The following is an 18,276-nucleotide window of genomic DNA, read 5'->3' on the forward strand; positions in this document are numbered from 1 at the left end:
CATAGTCACATATCTTTGAAGATGAACACAGAAATGGTTTTAGAACCTATTCTAAAAGTTATGAGTTATTTTTTAGAACCTTTGTCTTGTTGACTTTATTATGTGTGTATAATTGGATCCTGTTTTTTAATATAATGGTTAAATATTAAATAGAATCCATTTTTCATTCTTCAATGCCTTCCTTTATTTCCCCAGGCAAAAAAGTTCACCAGGAGGCATGTCCTCTATAGTAACAATGCATTTTAGTATGTGACATGTTTTGCTTAGCTTTTCTGCTTGGAATGACCTACAGTATAGGGAATGTGAAATGTGAAAGCCTATGAAGATAGGGAAATGGACAGGTGGAAAGATATCTCTGATATGTCAATCATTAAAGCCTTACCTCAGCAACAATGACACCTTGTACTGTATATTTACTTCCTTACAAATTTACTCTGGTCTGGAGACAGTTTTTAATCACATTAAACAAAATCTGAGGGCCTTTGCATTAGCCACATGACACCTGAGATATTAAAATCTAATGTCAATCTTTAATCTGAGCTGTAATAATATAATTAGAAAATGTATCAACTGGGGAGCAGATAACAGTGCCGCATTAAGTGGCCACTTTATCAAAATGATTAATGTAAGAAGAACGTAGTAGCAATTGAAAAGCTTTCAGAAATGCAATTCAAAGCATTTGGTGCAAATAGGTTATCATTTAACTTAATTACAAATCTTGGCTTTGGAACATGCAAGGCGTGTTACTCCTTAAAAACAACCCTACAGCATAAGCAGTGGCATCTCAGTATCGAACACTGACAAATGGATCAGCTATCAAAATGCAAAATTTTCTAACTAATTTGATATAAATGTAGATGTATATTAATAAATTCCACTTTCATTGAGTAAACTGCGTAATATAATTACATCTTAATGAGCATCATTTGAAAAGTAGCATTTTGGTGCAATCTTCAGTAAAGGATGGTTAAGCCATTTTATGTTTACTAATACCACAGACATCTATTTAGTAATTTCAAAATTACATTCTGCAACCCGTTAATGGTGCTTAGTGTCATTTTAATAAGCAATCAAGTTTATTATATTAAACATTTTGATGTTTTTTTCTTTTGGTTATTGTCTACCTATACATGTTATTTATGTACGTGCATGTACAGTAAACTGTGTATAGCATACCTTTGCAAGTCTTTGTTGCTGACTCCACACTGTATCAATTTACAGTGTTCTGAAAAAGTATTTGCCCCCTTCTTGACTTCCTCAATTATTGCATGTTTGTCAGATCTTTTGAAAAATGTAATATTAGATAAAGGAAAATTGAGTCTTTTATTTTTTGAAAAAGGTTACAATGCAGGTCAAACACCCAAAAGCACTCGATCATCTAAAAGTAACTCAATCAATAAAATTTAATTTGCAAATTGAATTAATTCGATTTAGCTGATTGAACACTGCCAGGTTTTGATTGCAGCTAGCCCTGTTGAATCTAAACCTCCCTCATATTGAACCTTGTCATCAGGGAAGTAGTCACCACAAAGTTTATACATGAACACTATGCTGTGATCAAAGAAGTCCAGAAGAGATGAGAAAAGATTTGTTAAAATATAAAGGGTTACAAAGCCATTTCTAAGCATCTGGGACTTATTGAATAAGTCCCACACAATTATCTCCAAATAGAGAACACTTGGAACAGTGTTGAATCAGTGGCCAGCCTGCCAAAATTTCTTCAAGGGCACAGCAACAACTTATCCAAGAAGTCACAAGGAATCCAAGAAAAACATCCAAAGAACTGCAGGCCTCTCTAGCCTCAGCTAAGGCGAGTGACTCCACAGTAAGGAACAGACTGGACAAAAAAAGAGATTCATGGGAGAACAGCAGGGCAGAAACCACTGCTAACAAAGAGAAACAGTGTCTCATTTGTCTCACATTTGCAAAAAGAAAGTACCTGGATGATCCCCAAGCCTTTTGGGATAATGTTCTGTGGACAGGTGAGTCAAAAGTGGAACTGTTTAGACAACATGGGCCCCATTATATCTGCTGTGAAGCTAATACAGCCCTTGACAGTACGGTACAAACATCATACCAACAGTCAAACATGGTGGTGGTAGTCTGATGGTGTGGGGATGCTTTGCTGCCTCAGGATCAGTATAACTTGTCCATTATGGACGGAACCATGATTTCTGATCTGTATCAGAACCTTTTTTTTTTTTTTTTAAATGTCCGGTCATTTGTCCATGAACTGAAGCTGAAGCATAACTGGATTACACAGCAAGACAGTGATCCAAAACACAAAAGAAAATGCACATCTGAATGGCTGAAAAGAAACAAAATTAAAGTATTGGAGTGGCCCAGTCAAAGTCCTGACTTGAACCCAACAGAGATTCTAAAACAGTAGTTCATCCTCTGCCACTTAGTCTTAATAAAGCAGTTCTGCAAAGAAGAGTAGGCTAAAATTCTTCCACAGCAATGTGAAAAACTGATATCAAATCAAAGGAAGCGTTTTGGTTGCCATTATTGCTGCTAAAGCTGGTGCAACCAGTTATTAGGTTTAAGGGGAAATTACTTTTGATATGGGAGTCTGATAACTTTTTTCATTAAATAAATGAAAAAATAAAAAAATATAGATATATAAATAAATATGAAATATATTTTTTTAAGTGTTTTCCGTTTACTAAGGTTATTTTTTGAAATTTTACATTCCACAGATCTGAAACCTTTCAGTGTGACAAATATGCAATAATAGAGGAAATCATGAAGGGGGAAAGAACTTCTTCACAGTACTGTACTTAACCTATGGCAATACTTACAAATGTACTAAGCTGCTGTCTCACTGCTATCAGCTGCATCTGTGGTGGGAGGGACACAGCTGAATGAACCTTAAACAGTCCTTACACAGACACTCTGAGTCTCTGTCTATTTTCTATGGCAACACAATACAAAACATTTTTAAACTGTACTGTAAAAGTACAGTTGAGTACTGAAAGGTAAATGTATTAGACATTATTTGAATAAACATGTATTATTATGCAAGTATTCAGTGTGCATTATTTTCAATACGCATAAGACAAAACATAAGACTAATATAGAGGAAACCTATTTTATGGCTAGATGAGACTGCTATATGCAGTCATTTTAGCATAGCATTTATCTATATCATTAATACATGCATTGTACATGCATAAGTGTAGAAATATCATAATAAAAGACGTGCATATTATCACTTTTCATATTAGTCTTCTGTGGTCGACTCGCAGCGCTTCTCCAGGCTACCCTGGAAGGTCTCCGACTGGCTGGTCTCTGAAGTTTTTTGCGATGAACTCCCTGGAGGGGCTGGACGGCAGCGGAGCTGGGCCATCTGCTTCCGGCACTGAGATGAGCCGAAGTAGTAGATGACTGGATCCAGGCAGCAGTTCACACTCCCAATGCACACGGAGACCAGGTAAGCAGCGTAGGAGCTGTCGCTGTGCTGGTGGGAAAACTGTGCATAGTGAGTCAGCAGGAGGATGTTGGATGGGGTGAAGCAGACCACAAAGACCGTCAGCACCATGACTGCCGTGACTATGGCCCGGGTCTTCTTGGAGCGTTTTGACTCACTGGTGCGAAGCAGGACCCGGATGATGCTCACGTAGCAGGCGGTGGTGACGATGAGGGGGATGAAGAAGAACACACAGGAGAAGGCGGGGAAGAAGTAGAGGTAGTAGCCCCGGAGCTGCCTGACATCCAGCACGTCATGGCAGGTGGTGATGCCCAGTTCGGGCAGGCACATGGTCTGCTCTGACAGGAGGATGGGCATCACCCCAGCAACAGCCAGCAGCCACATGGCACAGCACACGGCCACTGCGTTCCGCTGGCAGCGCCAGGCCAGCGATCTGATGGGGTAGACCACAGCCAGGAAGCGATCCACGCTGATGCTCATCATCAGCAGGACTGAGCCATACATGTTGCAGTAGAAGGCGAAGGTGACCATGCGGCACATAGCCGGTCCGTACACCCAGTCATTGCCGTTGAAGTGGTATGACGCCTTGAAGGGGAGCAGCAGCACAAATAGTAGGTCGGCTGTGGCCAGGTTCAGCATGTAGATGGCTGCCGGCTTTTTGGGTCGAACTCTGAATGAGAACATAAAGATGGCGGCGGCGTTGAGAGGGACGCTGGCGATGAACACCAGGACATAGATGCTGGGGATGACTGTGGTCATAAGGGAGCCAGTCAGGAGCAGTGTAGCCTCTTTGCTGATGCCCAGTACCTGCTTCACCTCTGGTGTTTTACAGTGGCCAGGAAGGTTTTCAGACCCACTGCCGTTAACCTTTATCATTTTCCCAGGGAATCTCGCAGGGAATCCTAAGAAAGCATCCAACAAGCTCCCTGAAATAATAAAGCATTTTTGCAGTATTAATGCGTGCTTATTTGTGGTGATGTCAGCTTTTTGTAGCTCTACTCATTTTTCATAAAACAGTGCAAGTCCAATGTAATAATCATGCTTGGTACCCAAATGCTTCAATCCTCAACGGGATACTATTTGTCCAGAACACTCACCCTGAACGGCTGTACTAATGATCCAGATGTTAAAGGAACGATGCTGAAAACGCAATACTTTCAATGTGAGTGTCATGGTATATTAATTTTCTTACGATTAACTGTTCCCTCCAATAAACAGAAACATTTATTTATAGTACTGAATATAATTGTTTTGTTTGCACGAATGTAACCAAAGAAAATAGCAATCACTAAATACAGTATGTACATTTTGAATATGAAACTGTAGCATTCGGTACGCCACAGAAGCGGATTGGTCTCTGTTGCGCCAACGGACCAAATGCCACACACCTCCAACCCAAGAATGCAGCCACAGACTAGTTTGGCTTACGTCGAGACCGCTCCCACCCCGGGTTTCGGCACCAAGATGTCACATGCCAGCGTGACACCCCTGGGACAGAGATGCGGCAGTACCGTTTGTTGCCGCAGGGAGAGAGAGAGCGCACACCTGCACAAACTACAAAATAAAATAAACGACCATCTTCACCCTTCGCCCTCATGGGTTCCGGGCAAAAACAATACATTAAAATAACAAAGACAAAAGAAGGTCAAACAGAGCGGCATCTTGTCAGTTGTCTGCTTGTAGCTGGGCAGATTTTCCCCTGACCAGCTTCATGCGTCATGTTAAAGGAAACAAAACTGAAATTAAACATAACTCAAATAATGAAACACGCTCTCGGTGTGAGCTCCCAATCTCGGCACCGAACTGTGGAGAGCAGCACACCTTTAAGCACCTGGGCTGATTAAATGGTAAATGGTAAATGGACTGCATTTATATAGCGCTTTTATCCAAAGCGCTTTACAATTGATGCCTCTCATTCGCCAGAGCAGTTAGGGGTTAGGGGTTAGGTGTCTTGCTCAAGGACACTTCGACACGCCCAGGGCGGGGTTTGAACCGACAACCCTCCGACTGCCAGACAATCGGTCTTACCTCCTGAGCTATGTCGCCCCCTACATAGATTAGTTAATGCAACCCAGGTGCGTGTGCTCCCTCCACCGGACGGCGCAACCAAGCCAAATCCACTTCTCCGATGGACCGGATGCTACAGAAACCTTTATGATGTGCTGGCTAAAACGAAAAAGCCTTTGTTCTTTGCTTCGCATACTTTTACGTAATTCAGTGGGTTCAGGAATATGTAATTTTGAATCTGCCGTTGTTATAAAAGACACATTAATCATTAATACATATTATTTAAACATTTGTAGTGTATTTGTGCACAGTTCAGTTAACTGTCCAACCCCCCTTTACACTGGAAATCTAAATAACAGCTAAACACGGGTAAGATAATAAAGAGCATACTTACCATTTTCTGCAGATGCACTTTGCAGGCAAAGGAAAACTGAAAATACTAAGAACATAGCTATAGCTTCCAATTCAGATGTCAGTGTCCAGAAAAATGTATGTTTTGAGGTTATTATTATATATGCAATGAACTGAAATTAAATGGTTCAATATGATAACTGATAGAAGTGCTCCGCCCGACCGTTCACCAGTGCCTGCTTCTAGTAATGAGTGCTGAATTACAGGTCAAACACAGTTAACATTCAGATGATGTCAGCATCATGGTTTATTGGCACTTCCGCATGAAAAACACAAATTAGTTTACATCTTGCAGTAGGATATTTCCTCCTAATTTCACTGCATCACATTTATTTAGATTTAGATATTCTTTCATCTGTGAAAGAAGTACAACTGAAGTACAACTGAATTTTATGTCACTCCAAGAGAAAACAAATTCATATATAGATATATAGATAGATAATGTGTCAATATTCTTTCAGTTATGAAAATAGTGCATGAATTACAACTGTATTCGATGTGTCTCCAAGAGAACACAAATGAATGACATAATTGTGGACTAACAACATTAGCTGTCATTAAAAAGTCAAAGGAAGTCATTGAGCAATGGCTGCTCTCAAAGTGCATTAGTGTGTACCACTGCCTAGACACACCCTGCAGCTTATTTGTGTTCATGTAATATGTCTCTGTGTGGACTGGCAGCATGAACTGCTGCCTGGGTCCAATCATCCACTGTACTACTTTGTTTCATCTCAGTGCAGGTTTCCCACCTCCTCCTCTGCCAGGCTCCACCAGATGGCACGGAAAAAAGAGGTCAGGCTTTATTTATGTATTCATTTTGCTAATACGAAAAGGCATGTACCTAACTACCTATACGCTGATGCTAAAACACCATTGGTGACTCGCGTTGTCTAATTAAAAACTTGCTTATATTCTGTGGTTCAATGCAGTTAAATGCATACGGCTGAATTGGACTCAATTAATTGGTTGGAATGAAAACCTGCATACACACGGCCCTCCATGGAAGCGGGTTTGAGACCACTGGCCTAGCGTGTGTCATGGTTGTGCCTCCTCTGTTCCCACCTCCCCGTACTTTTTGTCCTGTCTCGCACCCCTTAGTTTGGTCTGCCTGCGTTTCGTGTCTGGTTGTTAATTGTTGTGGTAATGGGTTCATTATGTGATCACGTTCCACATGTCTGTCTCGTTATTCTGTTGATTGTGCATTATGATCTCTTGTGTCTTGTTAGCCCCTGTGTATTTAAGTTCTGTGTTTGCCTGACTCGGATATTGGATCCTACTGTTGTGCTCCCTTGGAGTTTGCTCCCTGTGTTTTGTGCATTTCATGGAATTCAAGTTCCCTGTTTGTTTGTCTTGTTTGTTTGTTTGTCTAGGACGGCGTGTAGCACAGTGGGTAAGGATCTGGGCTTGTAACCGAAAGGTCGCAGGTTCGATTCCCGGGTAAGGACACTGCCGTTGTACCCTTGAGCAAGGTACTTAGCCTGCACTGCTTCAGTATATATCCAGCTGTATAAATGGATACAATGTAAAAGTGCTATGTAAAAAGTTGTGTAAGTCGCTCTGGATAAGAGCGTCTGCTAAATGCCTCTAATGTAATGTAATGTTTCCCAGCGCTCCCTGTATTTCCAGTATTTTGAGTTCCCAGTATTTCGAGTAATCTCGATTTTCATTTGTATGTTTTCTTGCTCTTAGTCTTTTTTGAGTATTTTGAGTTCTGTTGCATTTTTATCTGTTTGAAGGATTTTTTGAGTTTGTGGTTTTGCCCATCGTGGCCTTTTTTGTTCCCTGTTTGTGTTTGCCTTTTTTTAAGTAAAGTCTTTATTTCAACTTACCTCTTGAGCTCCGTATTTTTCACTCTGCACCTGGGTCCTATCCTCAGCAAACCCTGAAGAGTGTGCCTGACCTCACAGCTGCAGAAGGTCATTCCGAGCAGTTATGACATCACACATTTCATTCGATGGAAGAGTTGAAGGTCTTTGATGCCAAATAGTTTCCCATTAATGGGATACTTACATAAACCACAGATATTGTGGGAGAGCTTATTGTGTGTTTACTTATCTGTTTTATTATTTTTATTGTTTTTATTTTACATTCATCCATTTTACTTATTTATATACACGACATGGCCAAAACTGTGGACACCTGACATCCAACATTTCATACAGAATTATGGGCATTAATATGGAGTTGGTCTACTATAACAACCTCCACTCTTCTGGGAAGGCTTTATACAAGACGTTGGAGCACAGCTGCAGGGATTTGCTTCATTCAGCCGCAAGTGCAATGAGGTCGGGCACTGATTGGGCCATTAGGCCTGGCTTGCTTTGCGCTTAGTCCCAAAGATGTTGGCTGTGGTTCAGGCCAGCGATCTCTGCAGGCCAGACAATTTTTTCCACATTCTTAACAAAACCATTTCTAATGGACCTTGCTGGGTCCCTGGAGCATTGTCATGTTGAATAAGGCAAGGGTCTTCCCCAAACTGTATAGGGAAAGCACCGAATCGTTCAGCCCAGAGTGGTTTATTCCGCTTATATAACGGTTACCAATGACCAGGCCTATATTAGTTACTTTTAATTTACTTAATTAGCTGAAATGGAAATATTGATCCGCCATTGTTAAGCAAAAACCTTTGGTCATAATTCTATGTAAACAATTATTATATCAAGAAAAAAAAAGTTCCTTTTTGTTTTCATACCATAGCCTACAATTAGCATCAATTTTGGTTATTTTTGTTCTCGCATTAATTAAGAAAATTGCATGAAACCATAACTGAAGTCAAATGTGTTTCCCTAGCTGTCTTCTTTTTTAAGTGGTCTGGTGCTGCAGTGTAAACATAGCATCTTTCTAGTCCCCCCCCAGGTTAGATGTAGCTTTATGCTAGGTTCGCCGTCACTCACATTACCTAGCTAATATTAAAATTCAGCTCAGATTTTAGGTCAAAATGGTCTCACTGTGTGCTTGTTACCAGGGCCGGCCCGTGGCATAAACGGTCTATGCGGTTGTTTAGGGCCACAACCGCTAGAGGGGCCACATGGCAACAAGGGGGGGCCGCACAATCCAATGTTTATCTAAGGTAAATAACGTTCTTTTCGCAATTACGTTATTCATCCCCTATCGCGGAACTAGCGGCATAAATTTTAAACGGAATGGCAACCGAACATTTCATAACAAGGATATTTACGCTTGACAGAATCCAATAGCATACCTCGTAATCGTAATGATGTGTTGCTGGCAGCAATTTTCTCCAGGTTTTTAAATACACAGCAGTTCTCCTCTCATCATGCCATTCATCACGCACCTAGGGACTCTCGTGTCAAAGCACATGGTGGATTCAAGTTAAGTACATTGCACTGCAAAAAAAAAAAAAAAGTGAAAATAATAACAAACATAAATGAATAATACATTAATTTAAAACAGTGACTTCACAATCCAAGTTCTCCACTTAGCAATTATAAAAAGCAGCAGTGACCTCTGGTGGCCATTGATGTACATTTTGTGTTGCTTGATTAAAAAATAACCTGTTTCCATAGGGGTATTTGTTGGTCGACAGCACAGTTTTGTTTTTGTAGAAACATTCAAATGTGTCCACCCCAATGTCAAACTCACTCCTATGCCCCTGGCATTCACGGTCTCTGCTAAACTACTGTGTGCATTCACAGTCTCTGCTTGTTGTCCAACAAGAGTCAAGTTCAGCTCATACAGTTTTGAGATTTGCTCGAAGGAGGCATGCCTGTACCCAACAATAGTAGACTGTGAAAAGTTAAAAGTTAAAAGTTTGATAACTTTTTTCATTAAAGAAATAAAATGACAATTTAAAAAATGTTTTGTGTTTGCTCAGGTTCCCTTTGTGTACATTTTGTTTAAAGATCTGAAACCATTCAGTGTAAAAATATGCAATAATAGAGGATATCAGGAATGGGGAAAATACTTTTTCACAGCACTGTGCATAACCTTACATTATAAGCATTTAGCTGACACTCTCATCTCGAGTGACTGACAGCTTTTACACAGCATTTACATTGCATCCATTTATACAGCTGGATATTTACTGAAGCAATGCAGGTTAAGTACCCTGCTCAAGGGTACAACAGCAGTGTCACCAGGGAATCAAACCTGTGTCCTTTGGGTTACAAGGCCAGCTCCTTACCCCTTACACTACACTGCGACACTAACCTATGGCACAACTTACAACTGTACTAAGATGCTGTCTCACTGCTATCAGCTGCATCTGTGGAACACAGCTGAACAAACCTTACACAGTCCTTACACAGACACTCTGAGTCTCTGTCTATTTTCTATAGCAACACAATACCAACAGTTTAAAAAATAATTGTACTGTAAAGGTTTAGTACGGGAAGGTATATGTATTACTAATTATTTAAATTAACGTGCATTAGTCTGCATGTTTTCAATGTGCATTGTGTTCAATATGCATATAAGGCAAAAACAGATCTAAGAGGAAACTCATTTTATGGCTGGAGTAATCTGCTATATACAGTCATTTTAGCATAACATTTATCTATATCATAGGTAAGCTTAGTACATGCATTGTACATGCATAAGTGCAGTAACATCTTAATAAAATAAGTGCATATTATCACTTTTCATATTAGTCTTCTGTGGTGTCAGCGCTTCTCCAGGCTGCCCTGGAAGGTCTCCGACTGGCTGGTCTTGGAGGTTTTCTGCGATGAACTCCCTGGAGGGGCTTGACGGCAGAGGAGCCGGGCCACCTGCTTCCGGCACTGAGACGAGCCGAAGTAGTAGATGACGGGATCCAGACAGCAGTTCACACTCCCAATGCACACGGCGACCAGGTAAGCAGAATATAAGCTGTCGCTGTGCTGCTTGGAATACTCTGCGTGATGAGTCAGCAGGAGGATGTTAGATGGGGTGAAGCAGACCACAAAGACTGTCAGCACCATGACCGCCGTGACTATGGCACGGGTCTTCTTGGAGCGTTTTGACTCGCTGGAGCGAAGCAGGACCCGGATGATGCTCATGTAGCAGGCAGTGGTGACGATGAGGGGGATGAAGAAGAACACACAGGAGAAGGCGGGGAAGAAGTAGAGGTAGTAGCCCTGCATCTGCCTGGCATCCATCACGTCATGGCAGGTGGTGATGCCCAGTTCGGGCAGGGACATGGTCTGCTCTGACAGGAGGATGGGCATCACCCCGGCAACAGCCAGCAGCCACATGGCACAGCACACGGCCACTGCGTTCCGCTGGCAGCGCCAGGCCAGCGATCTGATGGGGTAGACCACAGCCAGGAAGCGATCCACACTGATGCTCGTCATCAGCAGGACTGAGCCATACATGTTGCAGTAGAAGGCGAAGGTGACCACGCGGCACATGGCCGGTCCGTACACCCAGTCATTGCCGTTGAAGTGGTATGACGCCTTGAAGGGAAGCAGCAGCACAAACAGCAGGTCGGCTGTGGCCAGATTGAGCATGTAGATGACTGCTGGCTTTTTGGGTCGGACTCTGAGCAAGAACATGAAGATGGCGGCGGCATTGAGAGGGACGCTGGTGATGAACACCAGGACATAGATGCTGGGGATGACTGTGGTCATCAGAGATCCAGTCAGGAACAGTTCAGCTTCTTTGCTGATTTGCTGCTTCACATCTGTCATTTTACAGTGGCCAGCAAGGTTTTCAGACCCACTGCCGTTAACCACAGAATTCAGTGTGAATATTTCTTCCGAATGGAATGAATAGCTAATGATCAGCATGCTCCCTGAAATAATAAAAAATTTTGCAGCATTAATGTATTCTTGTTTGAAGTGTGGTGATGTCCGCTTTATGTAGCTCTACTCAGTTTTGCAAAAACAGTCCAATGTAATAGTTAAGATAGTGACCCAAAGGCTTCAATCCTCAATGGGATACTATTTGTCCAGAACACTCACTCTGAATGGCTTTACTAATGATTCAGATGTTAAATGAATGGTATATTAATTTCCTTACGAAGAACAGTTCCCTCCAATAAACAGAAACAGTTCTTTAAAGAACTGAATATAATAACGTTTTGTTGGCATGAATGTAAGAAAATACTCTATGGTGTGGCATATTTGCAATAGTAACCACTAAATGCAGTATGAATATGAATATGAAACCTTTATACAGTGCTGGTTAAATCAAAAAACCTTTTGTTCTTTTCTTGAAATGCTTTGCATGCTTTTACATAATTCAGTGGGTTCAGGAATATGTAAATCTTTATCAGCCGTTGTTAGAAAATAAATATTAATACATGTTATCAAAACAATTTGCAGTGTATACATTTGTACATAATTCAGTTAACTGCCCCCACCCCCCTTTACACTGACAATCCTTTTAACAAATTAACAGGGGTAAGATAATAAAGAGGATACTTACCATTTTTTGCAGCTGCACTATGCAGGCAGAACAAAACCAAAAATACAAAGAACATAGCTGTAGCTTCCACTGCAAGTATCAGTGTCCAGAAAAATGTACGTTTTGAGGTTATTGTTATTATATATGCGATGAACTGAAATTAAATGGTTCAATATGATAACTGACAGAAGTGCTCCGCCCGACCGTTCACCAATGCCTTCTTATAGTAATGAGTGCTGAATTGCAGGTCAACCACAGTTAACATTCAGATGATGTCAGCATCATGGTTTATTTGCACTTCCGCATGAATAAACACAAACTAATTTACATCTTGCAGTAGGGTATTCCCTCCTCATTTCAGTGCATCACAGTGGATTATAAGTGCACTAAAATAATAATTGCAACACCTGTAGGCTCTCATAGGTATTCTATTCAGGTAATTCAGAGGGATGATATATGGATAGATAGACAGGTAGATCAATATTCTTTCAGTTTTGAAAATACTGAATGAAGTACAACTGTATTTGATGTCTCTCCAAGAGAACACAAATTAATGGATAGATAGATAGATAGATAGATAATTAATCAATATTTTTTCAGTTGTGAAAATAGTGCATGAAGTACAACTGTATTCGATGTTTCTCCAAGAAAACACAAATTAATGACATAATTGTGGTCTAACAACATTAGCTGTCATTAAAAAGTCACAGGAAGTCATTAAGGAATGACTGCTCTCAATATGTATTAGCAGCGTGAACCACTGCCTAGACACTCCTTGCAGCTAATTTGTGTTAAGAGCACAACAAAAGAATGCTCAAAGGCATCTACCCATCCCTGCCCGTCTTCGAGAGCAGACGGAAAAGCTGACTGCACTGTGGCTCCCCTGATCCTCTTTCGTTCTTTTGTAGATGCAGAGTTATTGGCAATGCTGTGTATGGATTATTTTAGCTGTGTTCACTTTTTATTGTTGGTTTGTTCAGCTAACTTTGCACATTGATTATAAATTTGTCTCCGGTGCCTTCTTGGTATTATTGCAGTTTTGTATAAACGACAGTGACACTGATGTTCTTGAACTGTAAGTCACTGTGGATAAGTGTCTGTTAAGTGAATATAATTTAATGTACTATAGTGCGGACATTGTGTTTTTTTTTTTTTGTTTTAATGTGATATGTCTCCGTGTGCATTGGTAGCATGAACTGCTGCCTAGGTCCAGTCATCCACTGTACTACTTTGTTTAATCTCAGTGTAGGTTTCCCACCTCCTCCTCGGCCAGGCTCCACCAGATAGCTCACGATCAGGAACAAAAGAGGTCAAGCTTTATTTATGTATTCATTTTGTTAATACGAAAAGACATGTACCTCACTATCTATACACTGATGCTAAAACACCATTATTTTAATAAACAAATTAAGTATTGCCTAGAGGTCATTCTGAGCAATTATGACATCACACAGTTCCTTTGACAGAAGAGATGAAGGTCTTTGATCCCAATTTTTTTAAACATTAAAGGGATACTTACACAAACCACAGATCTTGTGGGATAGCTTGTTGTATGTTTTCTTATCGGTTTTGTTATTTTGTTATTTTGATTGCAATTATTTTACATTAATTTATTTTACTTATTTATATATACACTACATGGTCGAAAGTATGTGGACACCTGACATCCTACAATTCATGCAGAATTTTGGGAATTGATATGGAGTTGGTCTGCTTTAACAATCTCCAATTTTCTGGGAAGGCTTTATGCTTAATAGATGTTGGAGCATTGCTGCCGGGATTTGCATCCATGCAGCCACAAGTGCATTAATAAGGTCGGGCACTGATTGGGCCATTAGGCCTGGCTTGCAGCTGGCTTTCCAATTGGTCCCAAAGGTGTTGGCAGGGGTTCAGGTCAGGGCCTTGTGCAGGCCAGTCAATTTCTTCCACACTCTTGACAAAACAATTTCTACATGGATTACTGTGTCCTCGGAGCATCCTCATGTTGAAACACACAAGGGTCTTCCCCAAACTGTAGGGAAAGCTCAGAATCCTTTAGAATGTGATTGTGTGGTGTGGCATTAAGATTCACCTTCACTGGAACTAGGAGGCCTGGGCCAAACAATGAAAAGCAGTCCCAGACTAAGGGGTGTCCAGATACTTTTGGTCATGTAGTATATATGTAAGGAATAAACCATGGCGGTCTGTCTCGTTATTGGAAAATAATGTATGACTAACGGGGCAGTCCAGCGTGGTTTGCTATTGCTATCGGATTCTGTCAAGCGTAAAAATCCTTGTTATGAAATGTTCGGTTGCCATTCCGTTTATATTTTATACCGCTAGTTCCGCGATACGGGATGAATAACGTAATTGCAAAACTAACGTTATTTACCTTAGATAAACATTGGATCGTGTGGCCCCCCTCGTTGCCGTGTGCCCCCCCCCCAGTGGTTGTGGCCCTAAACAACCGCATAGACCGTTTATGCCATGGGCAGGCCCTGTTAACACCATTCCGCATAGTCATTTGAGATACGTATGGCTGTGAGTTACACATTTGTGCTGAAATGCAGTGTAAGACATCTTTGATCCCAATTGTTTTCCCAGTCTTTGACCCCAGTTTTATCACCACAGCTGGGAATGTTTTTTCCTATAATGGGGATATCTACTTAAACAACAGATACTGTGTGAGTGCTTGTTGTGTGGAATCTTCTGCATAATTCCCCTGACATGGTACCATTGTGCACACACCCAAACAGTTCAAGTACTGAATATATTTAGCAGAACATTGTACTGCAAATAATAAAAAATACTGAATACAAACACAAATTCACACACATTCATAACTTAAAAATACATGTACATTTCAAGCTCTCTACTCAAAGACATTGAAAAAGGCCATTTTTCCCTGCTCTTCTGCTCCACACTAAATAGAGTCTCCAAACTTCTGCTCATAACTTTGACCTTGGTGTTATTTACAGTGTGAGTAGGTGTGTGCTGTAATTAGCTTCATCAAAGAGATCCGCCTGTTGCACAGTAAACAATAACCTCACAAATTACAGCTGATTGTGTGAATAGACACGGCAATATGACACCAAATACAGAAACTTAAGCTTAACTGGGTTACGCAGCAAGATAATGATCAAAAACACAAAAGAAACAAAATTAAAGTATTGGAGTGGCCTAGTCAAAGTCCTGACTTGACCCCATTAGAGATGCTGTGGCTGGAAACAAGCAGTTCATGCTTGAAAACCTACCACTTAGTCTTAATTAAAGCAGTTCTGCGAGGAAGAGCAGGCTAAAAGTCTTCCACAGTGGTGGGAAAGCCTGATATCAAATTAAAGGAAGTGTTGGGTTGCTGTTATTGCTGCGAAAGTTGGCGCAACCAGTTATTAGGTTGAAGGGGGCAATTACGTTTAATGTGGGTGTTTGATAACTTTTTCAATTAAAGAGCTGAAACAATAATTTAAAAGATGTTTTCTGTTTATTCGGGTTCCCTTTGTGTAATATTACATTTTGTTTACATATCTGAAACCTTTCAGTGCGACAAATATGCAATAATAGAGGAAAACAGGAAGGGGAGACTTTTTACATACTTTTTCACAGCACTGGGCATAACCTTACATTATAAGCATTTAGCTGACACTCTCATCTCGAGTGACTGACAGCTTTTACATAGCGTTTACATTGCATCCATTTATACAGCTGGATATTTACTGAAGCAATGCAGGTTAAGTACCCTGCTCAAGGGTATAACAGCAGTGACATACCTGGGAATCAAACCTGTGACTTTTGGGTAACAAGGTCAGCTCCTTACCAATTATACTAAACTGCTACACTAGCCTATGGCAATACTTACAACTGTACTAAGATGCTGTCTCACTGCTATCAGCTGCATCTGTGGATCACAGCTGAACAAACCTTACACAGTCCTTACACAGACACTCTGAGTCTCAGTCTATTTTCTATAGCAACACAATGCCAACAGTTTTAAAAGAAAATTGTATTGTAAATGTATAGTTGGGTATTGCAAGGTATTTGTATTACAAATTATTTAAATTAACATGTATTAGTATGCATGTTTTCAATGTGCATTGTTTTCAATATGCATATAAGACAAAAACAGGTCTAATTCAGAGCAAACCCCATTTTATGGCTGGAGTAATCTGCTATATACAGTCATTTTAGCATAGCATTTATCTATATCATAAGTAATCTTAGTACATGCATTGTGCATGCATAAGTGCAGAAATATCTTAATAAAAGAAGTGCATATTATCACTTTTCATATTAGTCTTTTGTGATGTCAGCGCTTCTCCAGGCTGCCCTGGAAGGTCCCCGACTGGCTGGTCTTGGAGGTTTTCTGCGATGAACTCCCTGGAGGTGCTTGACGGCAGAGGAGCCGGGCCACCTGCTTCCGGTACTGAGACGAGCCGAAGTAGTAGATGACGGGATCCAGGCAGCAGTTCACACTCCCAATGCTCGTGGCGACGAGGTAAGCAGTATATAAGCTGTCGCTGTGCTGCTTGGAATACTCTGCGTAATGAGCCAGCAGGAGGATGTTGGATGGGGTGAAGCAGACCACAAAGACCGTCAGCACCATGATTGCCGTGACTAGGGCCCGGGTCTTCTTGGAGCGTTTTGACTCACTGGCGCGAAGCAGGACCCGGATGATGCTCCCGTAGCAGGCTGTGGTGACGATGAGGGGGATGAAGAAGAACACACAGGAGAAGGCGGGGAAGAAGTAGAGGTAGTAGCCATGCATCTCACTGTCTTCCTTCACATCATAGCAGGTGGTGATGTTCAGGTCAGGCAGGTATGCGGTCTGCTCTGGCAGGACGATGGGCATCACCCCGGCAACAGCCAGCAGCCACATGGCACAGCACACGGCCACTGCGTTCCGCTGGCAGCGCCAGGCCAGCGATCTGATGGGGTAGACCACAGCCAGGAAGCGATCCACGCTGATGCACATCATCAGCAGGACTGAGCCATACATGTTGCAGTAGAAGGCGAAGGTGACCACGCGGCACATGGCCGATCCGTACACCCAGTCAGTGCCGTTGAAGTGGTATGACGCCTTGAAGGGGAGCAGCAGCACAAATAGTAGGTCGGCTGTGGCCAGATTGAGCATGTAGATGACTGCTGGCTTTTTGGGTCGTACTCTGAACGAGAACATGAAGATGGCGGCGGCATTGAGAGGGACGCTGGCGATGAACACCAGGACATAGATGCTGGGGATGACTGTGGTCATCAGGGAGCCAGTCAGGAACAGTTCAGCCTCTTTGCTGATTTGCTGCTTCGTATCCGCCATTTCACAGGGGCCAGTATGGTTTCCAGCCCCACTGCTGTTAACCTTTGTGCTTTCTCCACATAATTGTATATGTGGTCTTGAGGAATTATAATCAGTGCTCCCTGAAATAATAAAACATTTTTTGCAGCATTAATGCATGCTTGTTTGAAGAGAGGTGATGTCAGCATTTTGTAGCTCTACTCAGTTTTGCTAAAACAGTGCAAGTCCAATGTAATAGTCAAGCTAGTGACCCAAATGCTTCAATCCTCAATGGGATACTATTTGTCCAGAACACTCACCTCATGGCTTTAGTAATGATTCAGATGTTAAATGAATGGTGCAATACTTTCAATGTGAGAGTTATGGTATATTCATTTTCTTACGATTAACAGTTCCCTCTAATAAACAGAAACATTTATTTATTAAACTGAATATAGTGCAGTTTTGTTTGCATGAATGTAACCAAAGAATATGTATGTCTTTATCAGCCATTGTTATAAACTACAGCTGAGGCCAAAAGTTTACATACACCTAGGCTAAAGACATTCAAACTCAGTTTTTCACAACTTCACACATTTCATGTTACCATACATTTCCTGTGTTAAGCCAATTAGGGTATCTACTTTATTTCCATAAGAGGTCATTTCAAAATAATAGCAGAGAGATTTATTTCAGCTTTTATGTATTATCAGATTTTCAGTGGGTCAAAAGTTTACATACACATTGTTAGTATTTGGTGGCATTGCCTTTTAATTGCTTAACTTGAATCAAATGCTTGTTGTAGCCTTCCACAAGCTTCTAACAATACTTTGCTGTA

General features: G+C 41.2%; 3 protein-coding genes across 3 annotated transcripts; all 3 read right to left on the bottom strand.

Moving 5' to 3' along the window:
* Positions 1-1,817: 1,817 nt before the first annotated feature.
* LOC135239310 (proteinase-activated receptor 1-like) lies at positions 1,818-4,350 on the bottom strand. The gene has a single exon (XM_064307883.1). It carries the CDS (start codon positions 4,304-4,306, stop codon positions 3,224-3,226), a length of 1,083 nt encoding a protein of 360 aa, XP_064163953.1. The 5' UTR covers positions 4,307-4,350; the 3' UTR covers positions 1,818-3,223.
* Positions 4,351-10,291: 5,941 nt separating this feature from the next.
* Positions 10,292-11,435, bottom strand: LOC135239545 (proteinase-activated receptor 1-like). Its single transcript, XM_064308261.1, has one exon. It carries the CDS (start codon positions 11,413-11,415, stop codon positions 10,471-10,473), a length of 945 nt encoding a protein of 314 aa, XP_064164331.1. The 5' UTR covers positions 11,416-11,435; the 3' UTR covers positions 10,292-10,470.
* Positions 11,436-15,713: 4,278 nt separating this feature from the next.
* Positions 15,714-17,743, bottom strand: LOC135239632 (proteinase-activated receptor 1-like). The gene has a single exon (XM_064308447.1). The coding sequence runs from the start codon at positions 17,478-17,480 to the stop codon at positions 16,476-16,478; it is 1,005 nt and encodes a 334-aa protein (XP_064164517.1). The 5' UTR covers positions 17,481-17,743; the 3' UTR covers positions 15,714-16,475.
* Between the last annotated feature and the right edge of the window lie 533 nt (positions 17,744-18,276).

Source organism: Anguilla rostrata, chromosome 14 (genome assembly GCF_018555375.3).
Source record: "Anguilla rostrata isolate EN2019 chromosome 14, ASM1855537v3, whole genome shotgun sequence".
Lineage (NCBI taxonomy): Eukaryota > Metazoa > Chordata > Actinopteri > Anguilliformes > Anguillidae > Anguilla > Anguilla rostrata.